Source organism: Ambystoma mexicanum, chromosome 10 (genome assembly GCF_040938575.1).
Source record: "Ambystoma mexicanum isolate Mex_15411 chromosome 10, UKY_AmexF1_1, whole genome shotgun sequence".
In the NCBI taxonomy this organism is placed as follows: Eukaryota; Metazoa; Chordata; class Amphibia; order Caudata; family Ambystomatidae; genus Ambystoma; species Ambystoma mexicanum.
In genome coordinates, this window is record NC_090932.1 from 97,235,449 (window position 1) to 97,255,753 (window position 20,305).

At 47.5% G+C, this 20,305-nt stretch overlaps 2 protein-coding genes across 2 annotated transcripts in view; one reads left to right on the forward strand and one right to left on the reverse strand.

Moving 5' to 3' along the window:
- PSMD1 (proteasome 26S subunit, non-ATPase 1) overlaps nucleotides 1-20,305 on the reverse strand; it is a 1,063,364-nt gene that overhangs the window by 588,917 nt on the left and 454,142 nt on the right. The window lies entirely within an intron of this gene.
- HTR2B (5-hydroxytryptamine receptor 2B) overlaps nucleotides 1,946-20,305 on the forward strand; it is a 31,765-nt gene continuing 13,405 nt past the window's right edge. Inside the window, exons 1-2 of the mRNA XM_069617567.1 lie at nucleotides 1,946-2,712; nucleotides 5,015-5,636. Coding sequence (XP_069473668.1) covers nucleotides 5,204-5,636 — 433 coding nt within the window. The 5' untranslated portion in view covers nucleotides 1,946-2,712; nucleotides 5,015-5,203. The remainder of the gene's footprint in view (nucleotides 2,713-5,014; nucleotides 5,637-20,305) is intronic.

Here is a 20,305-nt window from a genome sequence, read left to right on the forward strand (position 1 = left end):
TCCCTTGCCTCGTCGCGCCTTGAAAAACTTGTATAGGCGCGTTATAAATGCCATATCATTATATTGGCGGGGCAGTCAGTCCCCCATGAATGGCCTTGCCCACAGTTTGTGGAATGGCAGCAGATGGCATGGCATGGCGTCCAGTTCTGGAGATTTATTGATGTCACTGGCTTCTCCAAGATCAGCAGCTAAATCAGAAATGTTCAAAAGAGTGACTGCCTGCCTGGGAGCCCAAGCTGACCAATCCGTGGGAGGAAGCTATGCATTCGGAGCAGTATTCACAAAGAAATCAGGTAGCCCATACTATTGTTGGGAAATCTACGTCGGGGGCACCAGAGTCACAAAAAAGGCAACCATGGAGCCAACATTGAATTATGGCACTGGTAACTTGCTCTACAAACTTTCTTCATGTTTGACAGGACAACACAAAATAGTTCAAACCTTTTTTTCCTCTCAGCCTAATGTATTGTTACACAACATACCCTCTTTCTTAGCCAAAGGATCCTACACATTCACTTACACTTCCATACCTCAACACGCTGGGACATTTCCCTCATCCAAGAAATGCCATAGGTACGTGTGTACAAAAAAAGTTTCCTACTTAACAGAACTGGCTTTTTACTTTCCCAACCCCCATCTCCCACTTAAACCCCAACAGCAGGCAGAATCCACCCAAAGCAAGTGCTTGCCTGGGAGATGTACAGGCACGGGCCGCGTCAGTTCCAAATTCCCGTGCGGAGGGCTAGCACGGCCATCCAAGCCAAGGGCTGTGTACTGGGGAGAGTGGGGAAGCAACGCTAGCACCTCCACAAACCTGCTGTCAGCGTTAACTGATTGAAAGCCACACTTCATGCCGCCGCTCGCATCAAAAGCAGAAACCAATTAAACAACCCGTCGCCTTCTGGATCACCCGTGAGCAATGGATTAGCTTTCAAACCGTGTCTTTGTGGTGAAGCCATTTCCGGAGGCAGGGGCACAGCACGCGTTCGCCCAGAGAAGACAGGATTCCATGGAGGCAAAATAGTAACTACGTGAACATCTGAGGGACTCCCCGTGCGCCCCACAATTACCCTCAGGACGGCAGACCATCGCCGACTACGAGGATGCAAACTCAACATAACTTGGTGCCTTGTCAATGACACTGCAGTACTCGCCGCTCATCTCGTGGATGCAAATCCCGGGCCCCCAACTGGGCAGAACATCCACTCACTGGCCTGTGCCTCGGTCTCCGTAGCGGCAAAAAGAATCCCTGAAATACCATTTCAGCGGTGTGTGCGCGCTCACAATGTGGCCATTAAAGCTCATTTACACAAAGTTCCATTTTGTTCAGAATGGAGAGCTCTGTTATAAACTCATCAGCTATGTAGAGAGAACAGACGCCTCTCACCGAGAGCTGCCACGGGCAGGGGCGTCTGGAATGGGAGAACACCAGAATGACTTACTTTATATAAAACGGATACATGCACTCTTCCAAGAACTTTAACTTACTCGATTGTTTCAAACGCACACACACACGTGAGGCCTCTGAACGCCTGGTTATGCCCATCCTGTGCAAAAGAAAAAAGCCCACACTTCAAGAATCTCCACAAACCTCAGTGCATAGCTGAAAAAAGATGCACGTGCTACGGCGCTGCTCCCACACCACGTCCAAAGGACCTACAGCAAACTCACGCCGCCTGTAAGAAAGGGTGGGTTAACACTGCCTGAAAGGAGAATAGAAAGGACCACCCAGACACCTTGGGCATACCCATGGCGCCCTCTGGCCGGTAAAATCCCACTTAGAGGCAATAAGTCCCTGGCTGAGTTCCAGCTTCCAGGCGCACGCAAGGCTTGCGCTGGGACGGACTCCTCTGAACTCGGAAGCGCTGCAATGAGTCAGTCTGGGCGCATTGGGGGGGGGGGGGGGTGGACGGGGGGACGCGCATCGCAGAGGGGCAGACACATCGCAGTCATCCATAAGTCAGCAGAGCGAAGTCAGCCGAGCATCGCAGGGCAGCGCTCACCGGCACAGCAGTTTGCGCTGCCTTTTATCCGGAGTCGAGGATGGCTTTCCTCTGGGTCGCTAACGGAAATAATATCCGCAGCCCCCGTGGGGAGGAGTAAGTGCTAACTTGGTTCGCGGATCAGACTGGCACACGACGGGGAGGGACAGGGAACACCCCCGGCCGTAAGTGCCAAGGGGCTTCAAACAAGGCAAGCAGAGACAGGGTGGAGCAGACGCCCAGGCTGGAGTTCAGACTGCACCTTCGCTTCCAAGGGGTCAGGGGGCCTGAATACGAAAGGACACGGAGCCGAGCTTCCCAGGGACTGCGCCAGCGCCACCACCACCCCCCTAACGCCTCTATGTGCCCACAAGCGGGGGGGACTGGCAGTCTTCACTCAAGGTATGCGCCCCCCTCCCCATCCTCCCCTGCCTTGAAAGTCCCCATCCTTGGGGGAAGTGGACACCTGCACCCCCTTTCCCCATCTGTGTGTCGAGGTGCAGACGCTTGACAAATGGCCAATTCCAGTGCCACCCCCACAGGAGAGGAATGGGCGCCGAGTTCAGACACGTGCTTCTAGGCGGACCGAGAGGCCACATTCAAGGCACGCAAAGACCGACCTCTGTGGGAGCTGACAGAGGCGACTGGGAGGCACGCATCGCAGGCTCTTCACCTCTGCGCTCAAGTGATCCAGGTCCCCATGAGCAGGAGGGACTGGGGTGATGGCAAGGTACGTGTCCCATTCTGCCCTTACTGAAACATGCCACCTGCACTGCAGGGTCTCTCGTCTAAATGAGGAGGGGGTGCCTAGTATCGGAGAGGGGATTGGTTCCACATATTGTTTACATCTAGAAAAATGACATTTCTAATTTGGACTACCAGTCTTGTGTACACGTTGAGATTAGTGTACTGCTCGCAGACGGGCACAGTTTGCTCGGCGTGTATGGAGGTTGACTGAAGTAGCACCATGGGCCGTCTGAGCCCTCGTGAAATTCACAGCCCAGGTGCTACTCTGGCGTGACAGATATTACACATTACATGTTGTCACACCACATTAACACAATTCCGGTAATTAGGTGGGGGATGGGGGGTTCACATAGACACCAATCCCACTTCAAGGTTACCCCTTCTTTAAATAACCAGTTCCTTTTCTACAGACCACATGCATGCAGCATGCGAGTACCGCCATGCCTGCTGCTAAACCCTGGGATCCAGGGTTTCACCTGATCCAGTTACTTTTATTGTAAAATCCGAAGCAAGACAGGAGTCCCAGTAGAGGGCACTAAGAACATAGCAGCTCCGCAAGGAAAACAATGGCATCCCTACCCGGCAGAAAGTCCATTCAAACTGGTCTCCACCTCATCTTGGGGCGGTTTAGCCGGGGCTGTGGCCTGGTTATTCCCCCACCAGCGCGTCTGCTTAACATATCTAGGAAATGGTGCAAAAGCCCGTGTGCTGCAATTGGGTCCAACGGAAACCAACTGGTCAATTGGAATTTCCACCAGGAATTCTGTACGCTGGCTCGTGCAGGTCATATAATTAACTATTTTACCAAGGGGGAAAGCACTCTCTGCCCACCTTTCCTGGAAATCAATATTCCACTGACACTAGTCAGACTGGAGCGGGTGAAAGCTCCTCCGCAGGTCTAGGCGCCAAGGACAGCTGTAGTGTGCGAAGGAAGAGTTATCGCCCAAAGCATGCCCACACAAACAGCTCTGCCCCCTCCTCACGCGGGTACCGGCGGAGCCCCAGATAATCTGCTCCTAAAACCGAGCGATATTACGTGTTTTTAATTTAGAAGAGTGCTTTCACTCAATTGTTCAGGTCTAATCTCCGCTTGATAGGTGACTGGAGCACCCCCTTTGGCTGATCCATACGCACAGTACCTCTCAATTTCCAGTTAATCACTTCGCGTTATAAACTCCCCTTAAACGTTCATTTTTGCCTATAATTGACAAAGGGTACGTTATTAACAAAACTGTTGCACGCGTGTCACAGTGGGTGTGGGCCTATTTCTTTTGAGGAGGCTAAAATACTGGGACGTGAGGTTTTTCAAAGCTGCCAATTTTGCAGTGTAAAGTGGTTTTCTGAGGGTCATGTGAACAACAACTAGGGGTCCACCGTAGGCGCCAGGACCTGAACTGGCCCAATGCTTCCATAATTGAACTTCCCGCCCCTGCCCCCCCCCCCTGACTTGTCATTTAGGGGGCATTGGCAAAAGTGCTAGATACAACACCAAAATCATTCAGGTTAAGGTGTGGTTCAGCTCAGCACCCTGCCTACTTTGCGTACGGCCAGGCTGGTGCCCCCCCCCCTCCCCTTGACTCCACCCAGTCTGGTGCTTCCACATACCGCAGATGTCCATCACCATGGCCTCTTCACCCTCTACCCCTCCCACCCCCCACTGACCCTAAGCCTCGACTTCACTGGCCAGCCACCATCGCCCACCAAAGGGCTGCACCTGCTCAAACACTCTCCCTTCAATGCACTGCCCCACACAGCCGGGCTCCATCCCCGAGAGGGCGGGGACAAACTTGTCTAACATACAGGGATCATAATCAGGGGTTTACAAAAGTCGACGAACCCCAAATAACAAGAGACTGACTAACAGACAGAAGCCAAGTCCTGTCCGATCTACACATCAGAGAACACCAAGTCGTCCCACCAATCTTCTTGCAGGGGCCAGCTCCAGCAGGCTTCCCTAAAGGGGCAGCAGTTGCCCTTTACAGAACACGCTGCATTACATGGCAAGGTACGGAGAATTGTGGCCTTGTAAGGGTTCATGGAACTGGTGTGTTATTGATGGGAAGTCACCACAGTAGGGCTCCAAGTGCAAAATGTGTAAAATTCCAAATAAGTTGTAACAACATTAACAAAACGTGGTGCAAGAGAGTCATGGGTCAGTAAACCGATGGGCCTTTAAGCCAGTGTCCATCACAAGCAGGTGCACATGGGGAGGGAGAGGTAGAGGATAAAAAGGGAACGCAACAGGATACCAAGGAAATGATGTAACACACCCATTTTATTTCTAGGCAGAACACCGACGGGTCTATGCAGTGCCGATCCTGAACACAAGGTCAACACGTTTGAGCTTCACAACCGACGAATATCCTAAAATGGCAGATTCTTCTTGCAACTATTCATCTACGGAAGCAACTTGAACACAAAATAACCCGTAAAGGTGGAGGCACGTCTTCTGGGCTTCATACACCAGGCAATGGATGAGAATTTTGATTTGGGAAGATGCTTTGGTCACGAGCACGCTTGACAGCAAGCTGATGATCGGATTACTGGTTGACAATGCTGACCTTATGCTGGCTTTGTACAGGGCACGAGAGCAAGGCAGAGCCCTCGTGTCTCATGAAATGTCCCACTCTGATCAACTTTCCCGGTACATTCTTCAGCACATGGAGTTGCCCCCGAATGCTTCCTACCAGGGAAGCCCAGAACAGCTTCCGGAGAAGCAGTGGGCAGCCCTGCTGATCCTGATGGTCATCATCCCCACCATTGGAGGCAACATCCTGGTCATCTTGGCTGTCTCGCTGGAGAAGAAGCTGCAGAACGCCACCAACTACTTCCTGATGTCGCTGGCAGTGGCCGACCTGCTGGTGGGGCTCCTGGTGATGCCTGGAGCTCTGCTAACCATCATGTTCAGTGAGTATAGCTCAGAGGCTGCTTACCAACCTGTAAACAATTGCATTCATTTGCCCCCCCACCCCCAACTCTTTACGCTTAAGTGAATCTAAGTTGCCTGTAAAAGAAACGCTTGATATCGTCCTGTAGATGCAGGGCAACAGCAACTAGAAAATTCAGGATTGAGTAACACCATCATCCCCTAGTAAACTGAGTAATGAAACCACAAATGGAGATTGGGGTAAGAGTAACACTAAACTGTCAACACAAGAGAACATGCACACCAGAAGGAAAGAGGCTCGATTCTGTGCATTCAGAAGCCTTTCTTTCCATTGATCTTTCAATGACACTTAACTACCCATTTTCCCAAACGCCCAAAACAAACCCTTAAACCCCACCACAGGGCACACCAAAACCATAATATGAAATAACAAAAGCATATTCCGCATCCCATCCCAAGGGCACATTCTCACAATCTGCAGAATCGCACCTAGAAGCAATCAATACCCGGGACATACCCACACAGAGGCATACCCAACAGTCACAACCTATGCATTCTGCAGCAACACTTAATGAGGTGGCCCATGCTGGTTCTTAATCTACACCACCCAAAATTGCACTTTCTCAATCAAAACCTAGAGATGACAAGGCATACACTGAGGCAGAAGAGTACATCTAAACCCACAATCACATAGAAATAGAGCAAGGCAAACACATTACAATCTAAAACACATGCGCCGGCACACCCCAAAAGAGTACATTAATGCAGGCAACACACATTCTAAATGTAGGACCCCCCCAAGGACACACCAGAACCATAATTGAGCCACAGTCCGCACCATATCTCTTTATACCTGTGCACATCAAAGCCATACACTGTGGCTAGGGCAACACGAGACGCAATACAACCTAAACCATACCCAGAGGAAACACCCTGAAACAGACAGAAGCAGACAGAAGCAGACAGAAGCAGACAGAAGCAGACAGAAGCAGACAGAAGCAGACAGAAGCAGACAGAAGCAGACACAGCAAATCCCCAAATACATTCTGAGGTGGCACCACAAAAGCATAAAGGAAATGCCTCTGTGATACCAAACTAAGTGAATAAGATAAAAAGAGCAACGCAATAGATTTGCAAAAACAATTCATCCTGAAGCATCAAGCTCACCAGATTCCAGGAGGGGTCTCGTGCCATGAGGAAGGCTTGGCCCAGATTCTCCGAGTTGAACCTGGGTATAGCTCTACTAACTGGACGAAGTCTTTGGTGTCTCTTAACTGGGGGACGAAATGAGTGCAGTGTGGACATGTATGGATAAAAAGGCTAGTGGTTGGTGCAGCTGTTGCCCGAGTCTGCAGCTTTATAAAACTACTCTTTCCAAGCTAGGCAAGTCTCGTGTTCACGGATGTGCGGCCCACCCCCTCCACAGAGAAGAACAAGGATCGACTTACGATGTCAAAGGAAAGAAGGGTTTTCTGGGCCACCATTACAGTTCACCATTTGTTATGAACATGCAGCAAATTCTATTTGCTTTGGCATTTCCCGGGATAAACAGTGTATGTATTGCGCCAGGAAATCAAGTCCATGCAGGTGATCTCTTCATACAGACATAGCAAGAAAGCCCTCTCACAAAGTGCTGAGCAGACTGTTTCATGTACGCAGAGAGCACTTTTAGATCCTCTGGCCACGGAGCGCTGCACATCAGCCAAACACACCAAGGAAGGAGACAACAAGGTGGATTCAGAGACGAGACTATACAAAGTCTGTACCCAGACCCGACGGACACCGCAGCCATCGCACATTAGACACTCATGTCTGCGGCATCGGTTACACTCCCCAGTAAAAATTCTAAAAACCAATATTGCTCTTTCATTGGGAGCAATCACATTTCACTAACGCCAATGTAGGTTTGGAAACAAAAAGTTCCTGTTGCCGATTTAACAACACACCTATTGGGAAACACTTGGCATCGAGACAGCATCATCAATAGCAAGACTGGCACACTGCTTAAAAGGTGCAGAGATAAAAAGGCTCATACTTTCCTAACCTACTACTGGCTGAGAGGGCTGTAGGGAAGCAAGGAGAAAGGGCGAGAGCTCGAAGGCAGTGTTGGTGCCATGTTCCCATTCAGAAAGTGGTACACCGAGTTCCACCAAGGCAGCAGCTGTACTGTTGAGAACTTAAGTTGGCCTCATTAAACTTCTTTATGAAATATTATAGTATCGCAGCAGCTACATTTTCTTACTTTAGTTCAAGCGCTGGGTTAGAAATCACTTGGAGTGTAGAGCGCGTACGATCATTGAACCTTAGCACTGCCTAGAGATTCCCCTTAATTCAAGATACAAAGCACATTCCCCCCTGCAGTCACTCTGACACTGCACATCTTAATCCACTCGATCCCACATCTGTAGATCTTGGGGAGGCGTACCCCTCGGGAAATGGTGCCTTTTCTCCTCAGCCCCTCCCAATATAAGCTTAATTGAAGGTCTGGTGGGTGCCATTGATGGAGACATCATTTGAAACTTTGCACCTCCACAATGGATGCCACAGCAGTTTGATCAGCAGCAGTACCACTGCTGCTGTGCCCCTACAGGTTGCTCCAATGACACAGGACCCCAAAGGACACAGTCTCCATTGTCACTCTGGCATATTAGTTGTGTTAAAAAGAATGTATACTGCCCCTACCACCACCGCGATGGGGGTACAGAGCCGAAGATTGAAAAGTTGCGTTACAGGACCCTGTCCATGGTGAACCACGCTGTGGTTGGTCTGTTCCACGAAAGCCGTAAAGGTGAGAGAAAAGCAGAGCATGTCAGCAAGAGCCAGACAGGGACTATGGTTCGCGTGTAGTCGGTCGGTCGGTCCCTGCCGAGGGAGCAGACAGAGGCGAGCCTTTTCCGTGATGTAGATTCTAGCGCAGCCTCAAGTGCTAATAGAGACGGACGCTGCCCTGATCATGTGGAGGCTGCCGTATCAGAAAGAATGAACATGCGGGAAATACACTGATCATTTAAGAGATTCAAACAAAGCGGAGAGATGGGAGGAAAGAAGGGGAAACGTAGCAGGCTCGAAGGAAGACTGCTTTTTAGAGAAAACTTTCAAGGAAAGGCTACAAAAGATGTGGTACATCGAGAAAGACCCAGAAGAACAAAACCGAAGCAGTCCAACAGAGATACAAGACATTTGAATTGGATTACAGTATTACTTTGCAAGTAATATGCAAAATATTCCTGAAGGCAGCCATAATGTTGTACATAGAATATGAGATGTATCCATAGTCAAAAAACTTGGGGGGCGGGGCGGATTTGCTGGGGGTGCTTAACTCTTCAAATGTTGGGAAAGGGGCCAACTTGTGTGATTAAAGCCCGATCTGCCCAATGGACATAGTGCCACTGGGTACAGGGCATGGCAGAAAGTAAGCTTTAGTGCTTTGCTAATCAGCGCTTGCATCACAGGTGGTCAGGTGGCCAGCTTCAGGTCAGCTGCATGCACAATGGCATGCTCGTGAGGAAAGGCATCCCCCTACCGAGGCTGAACGGGTCATGCACTGCCTCTTGCCAGTTGGAAGCAGGTGGTCTAGGTCCTCTACACACAGCACACCTTCAGATTACAAGTCACAGTGACACACCTGAAAGCGGTGACAGTGATGCTGTAATTGCGATTTTGTTAGGTATGGCACACAAACGGAGAAGATTGAAATCCAGAAATGGGAAAAACAGCAGCATTAACAGAAGAAAAGAGAAAACGTCTCCTCCAAAATCACCTACACAATGAATCCTTTACTAATAAGGTCAGGCTGCAATTCACCAACCCAGAGAGAGTGCTGTGTGTAGCGCCTTTCCATTTAAAATTAAAACAGGCAAAGCAGAAACATACTGAAAGCGAACTGAAAGCCAGGTAACATGAAAATGAGAAACCAGCTCTAGCAATTCGTCGAAGCGCCGATACTTGGAGCCCTTGTGATGTCTGACAGGGGATGGCAACATGTGAGGAGTGCTTGAAATTGACTTTTTTTACTGTGGCTTCCACCCAGTGCAGGAGAGGGGTTTGATGTGGCGGCATCAGTGGAGGGAGAGGGTGGAGTATTTTACTCTGCCCCCATAAATATTTGCATTTCAGTCCCTCAAAGAAAAGGAATCATGAACACCTTGGAAAAAGCCCAGTTTATGTTGTCATCAAAGTATACAAATGTGCACCCTTTTTAAAGCTAAAGAAAATGTACATTAGTATATTCTGTAGGGTGCAGTATGAACAAGGAATGCCACAGCGATCCTGCTAAGACCCGCAAGTGGGTGTTGTAATATACACGTGGAGTGCACATGCACTTCCCTGGAATAATGAGCCGGAGCCAGGCTCAAGGAGACAATCCAGCCCATTGTCATCACTGCCTGGGAGCAATAACATGACAATGCACACAGAGCGCCACCTCGAGGAACACAATCTTCCTCCGCGCGCGCGCGCACACACACACGCACGCACACACACGCGCGCGCGCGGGACCTGATGCTATCAAAATAAAGGTGCACATTCTACGCCCAGAGGGCGGAGGCAGCCCAGATGGCAATCCCAACACCGATTCGCGGCTCTTTGAACGGGGAGAGGCTTTCGCAGAGACCAAGTGGTTTATGAGTTCCCATTCGTGGAAGAGTGTTGCAGAGTTAAAGTTCTCACACGGATCCACTTACCCTGGAGGAGGACACGAGTCCCATCATCAGCGGACCCAAGGATTAGAGAAGGCCACATTGTGCTGCTTCTACTGCAACCCCATTCACAGGAAACTCTTGGGAACGCAGGCACTGTGCGCCCTCAGACCGATTCCTGAAATCGGGCTCCACTGCAGCTTTGCTTTTCCCCCAGAGGCGCTGCAAAGCTTCCTACGATGGAAACCAAGGAAGAGTCCAAGTCATCAAGGTGGGTTCTACTTACCTGCTGTGGAAGGGCAGCCACTTCTGCTTCTCATTAAACTGCCTCACACTGGGCATGCCTGCAGTGCTTGCTGCGATGGCCTCTTTGGGTAGGTAGCTGGTATCATTGTGGTCTCTTCTGCCAAGAGCCACATCGTCTGTGAGTTTCACCCTTTCTTACCGATCTGTGCCAAGAGCTCTACGCGCTCTGTTGGGATTCCTCCACTGTCCCCCAGTCGCTTTTCCGGGGCGGCTGCGCTCTCTTCACTTGGACTGAAAGGTGGGAGATGGCCCAGAATAATAAAGACTGCAGACCACTAAATAACAGGCCATCCTTTACTCTGCCCCACAGTGGCTTCATTTCTGCCGATTTTTCGGTTTACTGATTTCAGAAACCTTGCATGTGAGCCACAGCTCAAATAATATTTATTCCACAACCAGTTTAATAAAAACAAACCTATTAAGCTTCTAATTTACAAGAGGGCGGAAGAGAGTCCAGGCCCAATCGGGCAACTTTAGCATCTCTTGGATGTCTGCAGCTTTCTGAAGACAGTGTGCACACATAGCTCAGGCAAATGCAGAAGAGGAGATTTGCATAGGATTGGCGTACAAGAACCTTACCTCATGCAAGGGGTCTTCATGCACGAAACGGAAGTGGCTTAAAATGGATTAGGAGGGCAATCGTTTTAGGGCTATTTTGACACTTACTTTTAACATTTAAAATCCAACTACTCCAAACCAAGAAATTATAGACGTAGAGATTCCCTGGGAATCATGTATTTTAAAACGGATGCGAATAACCTGTAAGCATAACAAGTTATTTCCTCAATTCAGCTGTACCTGCTTGAAAGAAAGCAAACTATTCATTCCAAGTGGGGCATGCTCTTATCTTGAAAGCCACACTATTGTGGACACTGGAGTGGGGGTGGTGTAGCACTGGCTTCTGATGGACTCCTCAGGGAGTGCAAGCCAAGACTTCCAAATGGGGCTTGCAGGTCCCTTTCTCAGTATGGGTGTCTCAAACTTTGCACACCCCATATCAGGACGTGGGAGTGGCTACTTGAGGAGCTGCAGTTATGTGAGAACGAAGGAGTGAGTTATCTTCCCTGATGATAAAAGAGATACATGTCTTGGCTTCATGTATGTTTAAACCAGACGGAGCTGGGGCCACGTATATAGAAGAGGCCCTTCAATCTTTACTGTGGGACCAATGAAACACTTGTACAGTGTTTGCATTGCCATGTAGTCCGTCCAGCTCAGCTGTTTCTGGGGGTGGGGGCCTGAGGGTTTTTCCAGTTCAGGTGTAGTGATCCTTGGGTGCCACAGGCAAAGGTTGGAAGAGAGGTTTGCACCCAAGCGGGTCACGATATGAAACTGGACAGGCCAAATCTACCAACTAACACTACATATGAAACCATCCAGGGCCGAAATTCCCAAAAACGCCCACACCTAGTGCAAAGGAGAACCCTTTTCCGAAAAATGATTGCTTTCAGGATGCATAAAATGGTAGCAACCTTCACATCTCCATGTCAGGGGGCGTGGGGGGAATCCATTTCACTGCACTCTTCCATGCATGCTACAGAAAGTATGGGGTTTACAGGCCCACTTAACAGAAAGATGAGACCCAGATGAGAAAGCATATTTTACAGGGTACGGCATGGACACAAAAAAAAGACACCCATCTGTTACACCCCCAAGTAAATATAAGGGACCAACCTATTCAACTTTAACGGAAAACGGACTAGGACATGAGAACAAATCTTAGCCTAGCTTTGTGTAATAAGCGTGATGCAGCCTCCTTGCGTGGTAGAGATGAAATGGCCTAAGAAGAGCTGGGGGGTTCAGCAGTGCTTCGATACGACAAAAAGGGCCGAGGCCTGACACGGCCCACTCCACTTGGTCTCAGCCCCTACAGTACATCTAAGACACAGGGCGTGTTCGACTCTGGATGGGAGAGCCCATTTTGCAACAGCTTGGAACTAAGAAGAGCTTGAACTTCAATACCAGCTGAGGGTGTGGGGTGTAGAGCGCAGAATATTCATATCACACTAGTGTGGACTTTTATAGGTACAGTACACAAGGGCCAAGGAGAGGTGACTGCTCCAAAACTCAAGCTCTTCTGCTCGAACTGCGCGCCAGCAATGAAGAACTCAAAGTATCTGATGGGACCAGGGATCAGGCGGACCCCTGTTTGCGCTCTCCGCACTGGCCTGATTAGCGGGGCAGCTGAAACAGCCATGTTTAATTACCTGCAGTCACAACGCCTGTGTGCCAGCTGCGAGCAGATCCGACTTCCGGGAAAACTAAAGGGCTGCATGGCAGAGTGGGCGACAGCAGACATTGGGTGCACAGAGACTGGGTGCCAAGGCTTGGGAATGTGGGCTACGCCCTGTATGCACTACAGTGACCCGGGTGCACGCAGATGGAGCAGGGTGGCAGAGGAGGCAAGGGCATGCATGGCCAGAAACTGTGCGCCAAAGGCCGGACTATGAGCAGAAACTGGGCGTCGATAGCAGAGCAAGGTGGAAGACGCCCTACTGTGTAAAGGGCCTCACCCTGGTGCGCATGGGCTAGGAAGGGAATGCAAACCCTTGCAAATCCTAAAAAGCTCACCAGAGGCTCACAAGAGCACTGTTATGTCCATTTAGCATTTCCCCCAGAATCAAAGGCAGAAAAGGTCAACATTACAATATTGTGCACCTGCCTAAGAGGTAAACGGAATGCCTGATGCGCCTGGGGGAGGCAAGCTAAGCATCCGGCTGATGCAACCCTTGGTCGCGGCACTAACTTTGCTTTATTAAACCGCTGTGGAGTTTTCTTTAGCACACTGGGCAGCCATCGTGAAGCCTATGGGAAGAATAATGGCACTCTATTAACGCAATCGAAGCAAAGGAGGGCCACTAACGCTACGGAGAGGGGCAGATTGGTCGGCGAGGCACCAAGCCTTTGGGAGAGCTGCGGCTCAAGACCCCTCTATTTCGAGTCCCTGAAGCGGCTCTCCCGGAAAGGAACTGGCTCGCTTTTTAGAAGTCCAAGTCCTCTAGTGCAACATGGTGTCTTAAGCTCTGAACCTCTCTCCAGCAGTGTTCCTTTGCTATGCCCTCAGCATCGACAGGTTGATTCACTGCAACAACGCACACGGGGTCTCCCTCCAGGCACAAGGGGCTAGGCGTTTTGGGGCATTTTAAGATTTGAGATGAAGGCACACTTGCTGACATTCAAAGTGGTAATTACTTACCTGCTGCGAGATGCGATTTATGACTCCTGGGTACTGCGAGTCCACTGATTATATGAGCTGAACCAGCGCTAATAAGATGTGCCCAATCATGGCACTCCAGAATTGAGAGCACCTGGCTGTGAGGGAGGTTTCCGACTGATCTTCCTGAAACTACACCCGCTTCCGTTTAGCAAACGGCCATATCTTGCATTGCACTGCTGGTAGCCCTCGCAGGTCTGGCAGATAGCCTTGCCGGGGGACCCAACTAAATCCCAGATGAAGAGGGATGAACAATTCATCAAATCTTAAATAGGAGAACAATGGCATTGTCGTGGGCAACCTGGGTGAGGGCATAGAATATCAATCATGCTTGGATCATCCATGGCAGCTCCGTCTACCACATCACATGGTCTCACATACTGTCCCTGCCGTGATACTGGATTCATTACATATGGGCTAAAATCCCTGTCTTCCATTTGAAAGATCATTAACTTTAACAAATCCAAATGATGCTGTTACAAAACATAGCCGGGCCTAATAGAGCCCAGGCCGTGCAAGGCATTGCAAAGGTCCCTTCAATATGGTGACTAGATCTTGGACGACCACTGATCAATAAGTTTACCTTTCAGAATTAATGTGCCAAAGCTACAGGCCGGGCGGTTCACTTTTGCAGGATGTCACAGGCTGTTGTGAACTTCCAGGCGCACAAAGGTTAGGCTGGCATGGCCATCCCATTCACACCACTCATGGTTACTGTGTCCCTGGGCCCAGGCAGCATACATATGTCAGTCTCCCATGGTCTTTAATAGCCCTCATACCACAGGAGACACAGTCCCATAGGGTAGCACAGCCAAACTACCACACGGCTCAAGGAGTTCCTGCAGCCCACAAGTTCTTAGAGGTTGCCACATGCACCACTCCTAACCAAAGGGGAAAGGAGTGGAAGATGGCATCAGTAGACTGCAGATAGAACATTTGGTGGCCGCGTACGTTTTTAAGCAGGTCACAGCCGTCTGCATAGCCTGCAACCCTAGAGAGCTGTGGAACAATCAATCTGCGGCTTGGAAAAACATTTCCAGGGAAGTAGTTGCTGCTCTACGAGGATTAACAAATCCATGTCAGTGGGAAAATGAAAAATACCCCGGCCCTAAAACAATGTATGTACAGGACAGGTGCAGACAGAAATACCTAGCTTCAATATCAATTTCCAGCACCCAGGCCCGTCGTGGATTACTGCTCTAAACGCCCGACAATTAGGAGGCCTTTCTACAAGGACAGTGGGCACCCCCCAGCCCAGCAGCATCCATGACATACTCCCGCAACTAGTTCCCATTCTGGAGGTGCTGCTGGCCCCGTTGATCTGGACTCAGACAAGAGCAGAGCAGGGTAAAACGGGTGTATGGGGTGCACAGCTTTGTGAGATTAGCAGTTCAGTAAACAATGTATAAAAGATATTTCTTTTCTAAATATCATTTTAGGTGAAACTGGGTTAGAACTCTGCAGCCAAGGAGAGAAAAAAGAATGCAAAATAATTGAACCCACTGTCGCTAGTAGGTAACCCAAATGCACTGCTATGGGAATGATATCCCTAATTCAATTCATAACGTTATAAATACTTTGTGAAACAAACCAATCGACCAACTGTATATGAACACAAAGCATTTGTTGAAAGATTTTTGTATATAAATGTCACCACCTATTCAATGCGATAGCGTATATTCAAAGCACAGTTCAAAAGAAACTCGAAAGGTATAAAGATAACAATTACACATTTTTTCATAAGCAAATCATAACACACTCAAACTCTATATCCCCCCCCCCCAGTGTTTCCCAAGCAACACTGAATTTACTATTTGTCGAGGTAAGTCTGTAGTTATTCAGTTAGACTCCTTCAGAAATGAAAGCCAACACATTTCAGATACATTATTAGTCTTCAGGCTTGTACAGTGTTCTTCTAATCTTGCATTCAATTAAATAACCTAGAAAATATGTATACAATTACTCATTAATATCCACTTGAGGTCTGTACTAGAGTTCAAAAACATATTGTAAATCATGTACACTAACCTTTATATCGTAGACACATCACTCTTAATTGTCAACATGAAATAAAAATGCGTAGCCCATCACACAAAAAAACCCATCAGTGTCAATGAAAAGTTTCCCCCATAAATTACAAATGGTGATCTCTCACCTGTATAGTCTTCCTGATTTTACACAGGCTAACTCCTCTGCTCTTTGTTTTACAAAACAATGGTGATTTTCTTCCCATTAAAAAGTGATACACAAATCAATCACATTACCAAGGACCCAGTGTCCCTCTTGTGTCTAATCCCACAAGCTTGTTGCTAAACAGGAACTCCGCAGAAATACTGAGCGCGTGTGGATGCTGCTCTTAAAAGAAAGCATTCCATCACCTGTGATGGTCACATGTCCCTCCATGGTGTATACCGGTAACTTGAATATATTGCAGCCATCTTGTAGGTACTAGTTAACCATGTTATGTATTGCGCCAAGAAAACTTTCCATCATCTCTTTATTTTCAATCAGCATTCCCTATATTTCATTAAGGAAATTAAATTCACCTTAATCTGTAACCTAGGACCCGAAGCAGTCCTCTATTTCCTCGACACCATCTAACTACAAAAATTGCCCAGGCGACTGTCCCTGCACACTGAAAATGTGGGGTACTTAACACATCCCGATTCAGCGCACCAATGGTAGCACATATGCATTTAATCTCTACTCCATTATGCTTTGTTCTCTATGGTATTTCCCTCGCTGAGCAGCAGATGTCACATTTGTTTTTTCCGCTAGGGGTACACCTAGTGGTTCAACCTAGACAGTATTAATTGTACTGTTCTCTTCTGTCCCTACCAACTAAAGAGGTTACCTCAAATTCCCCTGAATGTTTATAAAAGCTGTTCTACATAGTGGCTATTGTGTTAGGGTACCGGCAGGGGTAAGGCAGCAACAGAGGCACCAATCCGGCAAAGGCCGGTCGGGTACTACAGGGCTCCCCAGCGTCGCATGCTGCTATTTGTACCTGAAAATTCGCATTTTAAAAACCGCACTTAAACCACAACTTAATGATGGTTGACACCCTTATGATCGTCTTGAAATCTGAATCTACTGCCTTTATTACCATCCATTATCAACAAGGATAACAGCCGGTCAGGTTTAGCCTGCTCTCAATCTCGTAGTTTACTTCATGAGGAGGCTAATTAGCTCACCTCCTCCAACACAACATTAATTTTGCAAAAAAACAGCCTCACATCACTCGCCTGCTCACAATTTCACTCCAATGGGAGTCTCGTACAAATCTTTTAACTAATACAAAGCAGGTAGAGTCACATTCGATGTGCATCCCCCTATCATATCATTAGACTGCTCATGCAGAAAGAACTTGAGTGGATTGATTGTTTAGACTGTGTAGTACCAGTCTAAACAATCAATCCACTCAAGTTCTTTCTGCATGAGCAGTCTAATGATATCCCTTCCTCTCTTTGGCTTGAGCACTTCTTCAAAATTACACATTACATCTGTGCTAAAAAATGAAAGACTACTGGTGAAGTTAAATTCCTCTTTCTTATATTTGCTTTATGCTCGGTCCAGCGAACGTTGGCCTTTGTTGTCATGCCCACATACATTATTCCACATGGGCACTTCAATGCATAAATAACACTACTTGAGACACACGTACAGGAGTGTCTCAGTTCCTTTATGCGGGTGAGTAATTTGTGCCATTTATGATGTTACTACAATGTTGACAATTACAACATAGGTGTGCAGCCTTCCATAAACTTTTAGTTGTGCTTGCCGATGTTAGCTCTGCTCTCACAAGTGTATTCTTAAGGGTTTTACTATTTGTATACGCAAACACAGGTGGGTTTGGGAACATTATTCCCAATGTACAATCCATCTGCAGCATAGACCAATGTCTTCTAATCACCCGTTTGTTTTTTTGCTTTGCAATGAATAAGTGGTCACACATACCAATGGTGGACTGGTTTTCGGCGGTTTAGGTACAAGAAGTTATTCTCTGCTCCTCTGGGACACTATTGATCGCTTGTTGGATCACCCCCTAATATTGTGTCGCTACAAACGTTCCTTTCAATACAGAAACTTGTCTGTTGTTCAATTCAGGATTGGAAATATTCTGTCAGTATCGTAAAAACAGACTCAATGGAACACTGTCTGATGTACGTTTTGGATGAAAGCTTGTGGCTAGCAGACTATTACGATCTGTAAACTTGGCAAAAATCCTTGTATTGAGTTTACTCTCTTCCACATGAATTTCAATGTCCAGGAAATGTAAACATGTTTCACTCAGATCAGTTGCAAATTTAATGCGAGGATGCATCGGATTCATCATCTCGAAAACATTCTTCAACTCCCGTCTAGATCCACTCCATATCCCAAATACATCGTCAGTGTATCTCACATATAGAGATCGATAGTCCATCCATCTTGCCGAGTTCAAGACATGTTCTGATTCCAAATAGAACATAAAGGTATTCACATAACCTGGGGCCATAGCTGCCCCGATAGTGGTCCCAGAGCAGGGTCTCAGTAAGAGCACGAGGGGGAGAAAAATTATTTCTGCAAACAGGTATGGAACCACCGGGAACATCCAACTGCATGAAGGACTAGACCCTGACCACCGCAGAAACCCCACCAACCTGCAAACACTGCAGTGTTTTTTTTTGTTTTAGAATTTATGGACAACTCTGCACACTCTCCAGCACGATTGGTTAACAGTGTCCATTCGACTCAGAAAAATGCAAAGGCAACTACGAAAACAGGAGATGAAAGGCCAAGAGAATGCAAAATGCTAATAAAAAAAGAATAGTTTAGCATTTCCTTGAACAAGGTCCAGGATCTCGACTCCTGTCACAATGAGGAGTTCATGGCGTCCTTCTGTACTTTCCACTGTTGTAGAATATTCACATTAAAGTACTGCGCCTATAAAAGTCCAGCTCTGTTGACATGAAAAATGTTATTGATCAAAAGAGAAGGGAGTCTAATTTAAAAAAATAAAATAATAAAATAAAAACCACCACTCAGAATGTTCGCAAAGTGGTAAATGCAGCTGTTGGGTGCTGTTTTCAGGAGCTATGGGCCGCATCAGGGAAATGTGGAACCCTACATTAGCAACAGTACTTGGAATTACAAATGATATTACTATTCAGTGTCTACGTGACAGCTGTGTCATGCTGGATGTGATGTTAAGAGCCAGGGACTGCAGACCTCGAAAGCTGCCATGAACAGCCCAAAGGCCCGGAACTAGAGACACGACGACATCTTGGATAACGCCCCAACCTGTCACAGAGGCTACTTAGACATTCAGATCAGTAACATTTCTTCTTCCCATGGGGCCACCACCGAAAGCATCTGGATCCGTTTGCTATAAAATGTACAGGAGAGTGCATTTCAACTAGCATACCCTGCAGTCTACAGTAATGGAATAATTGAGACCTCCATTTGTGGTATTTCCTTATCTTTGTAATGTGCATTATTCCTCTAGTAGTAGCTTCAGCGAATAAGAGGAATGGGCACAGAAGCCATCATTCATGTTTAGTACTTTCGTGCCTTAAACAGAGAGGAACAGATAAGTCCCTTCAGAATCTTAAGTGATCCAGCTGTAGGCAGAGTGTTCATAGAGTTGTCCAGAGGGGGAGGTTCGATACTGCAGAGATCTGCCCTCAGAATATTTCTATCTGTGCTGGCAAGACCCCAGCATGTTCTGGGCATCTGGCCCTTGTAGTCTTACTGGCTGGTAATGGAGGATGAGCTTGGCAAATCTAAACATCTAACCTGTACTTTACTGGTAGCCAATACGGAGGTTAGCAGAGGGGCAATGTACTGGTCTTGGAAGCAAGATGAGGCAGAGCAACAGGGGTTCAAAACCCGGATCCGCACTTAGAAACATAACTCTGGTACGAAACATAACTCCAGTACGATATTAGGCGTGCAATAAAAAAACAATTAAATAAATAAAATACAGTCTTCTTAAGGCGTGTGTAGAACTTTAAGATACTAATGTCCCATTCATTTTGCTTAATGCATTTGCCATGAGGCTTGCATAGATGTGTTGCAGTAGTGAAGCCTTTGTCAACCTTATGAGTAATTTTCAAGAGGGTCCGGGAGGAGAATCCCTTTCAGGAATCAGACCATAGAAGTGAAAATTACATGACTTATCTGTAATGTTCTACCAAATTGCCTCCCACAGATTCTTCATCTGGATAGACTAGAAATTTGTGAGAGGATCCAATCAGGCCAAATTCAATAGCAACCTGCTTGCAGTGTCATCACAGTACCTCAGTCTTTAAAGTATTAAGACATAAATGATTTAGCGCTAACCATGGCTGAACATGCAACAGACATTCTCCTAGTAATTGGCGGCCCCAGGTAGCTCTTCCAAAACGATGTGGCCGTAGTGACTAGCTGTCATGCAAGGAGCTTACAGTTTGTTAAACAGCCCCTTTATTTAGTGAAAAATAGAGTGAGTTGGCACATTCTTACGCCCACCTAATTTTGACAGAAAAAGAAACTATGACACAGGGAGATA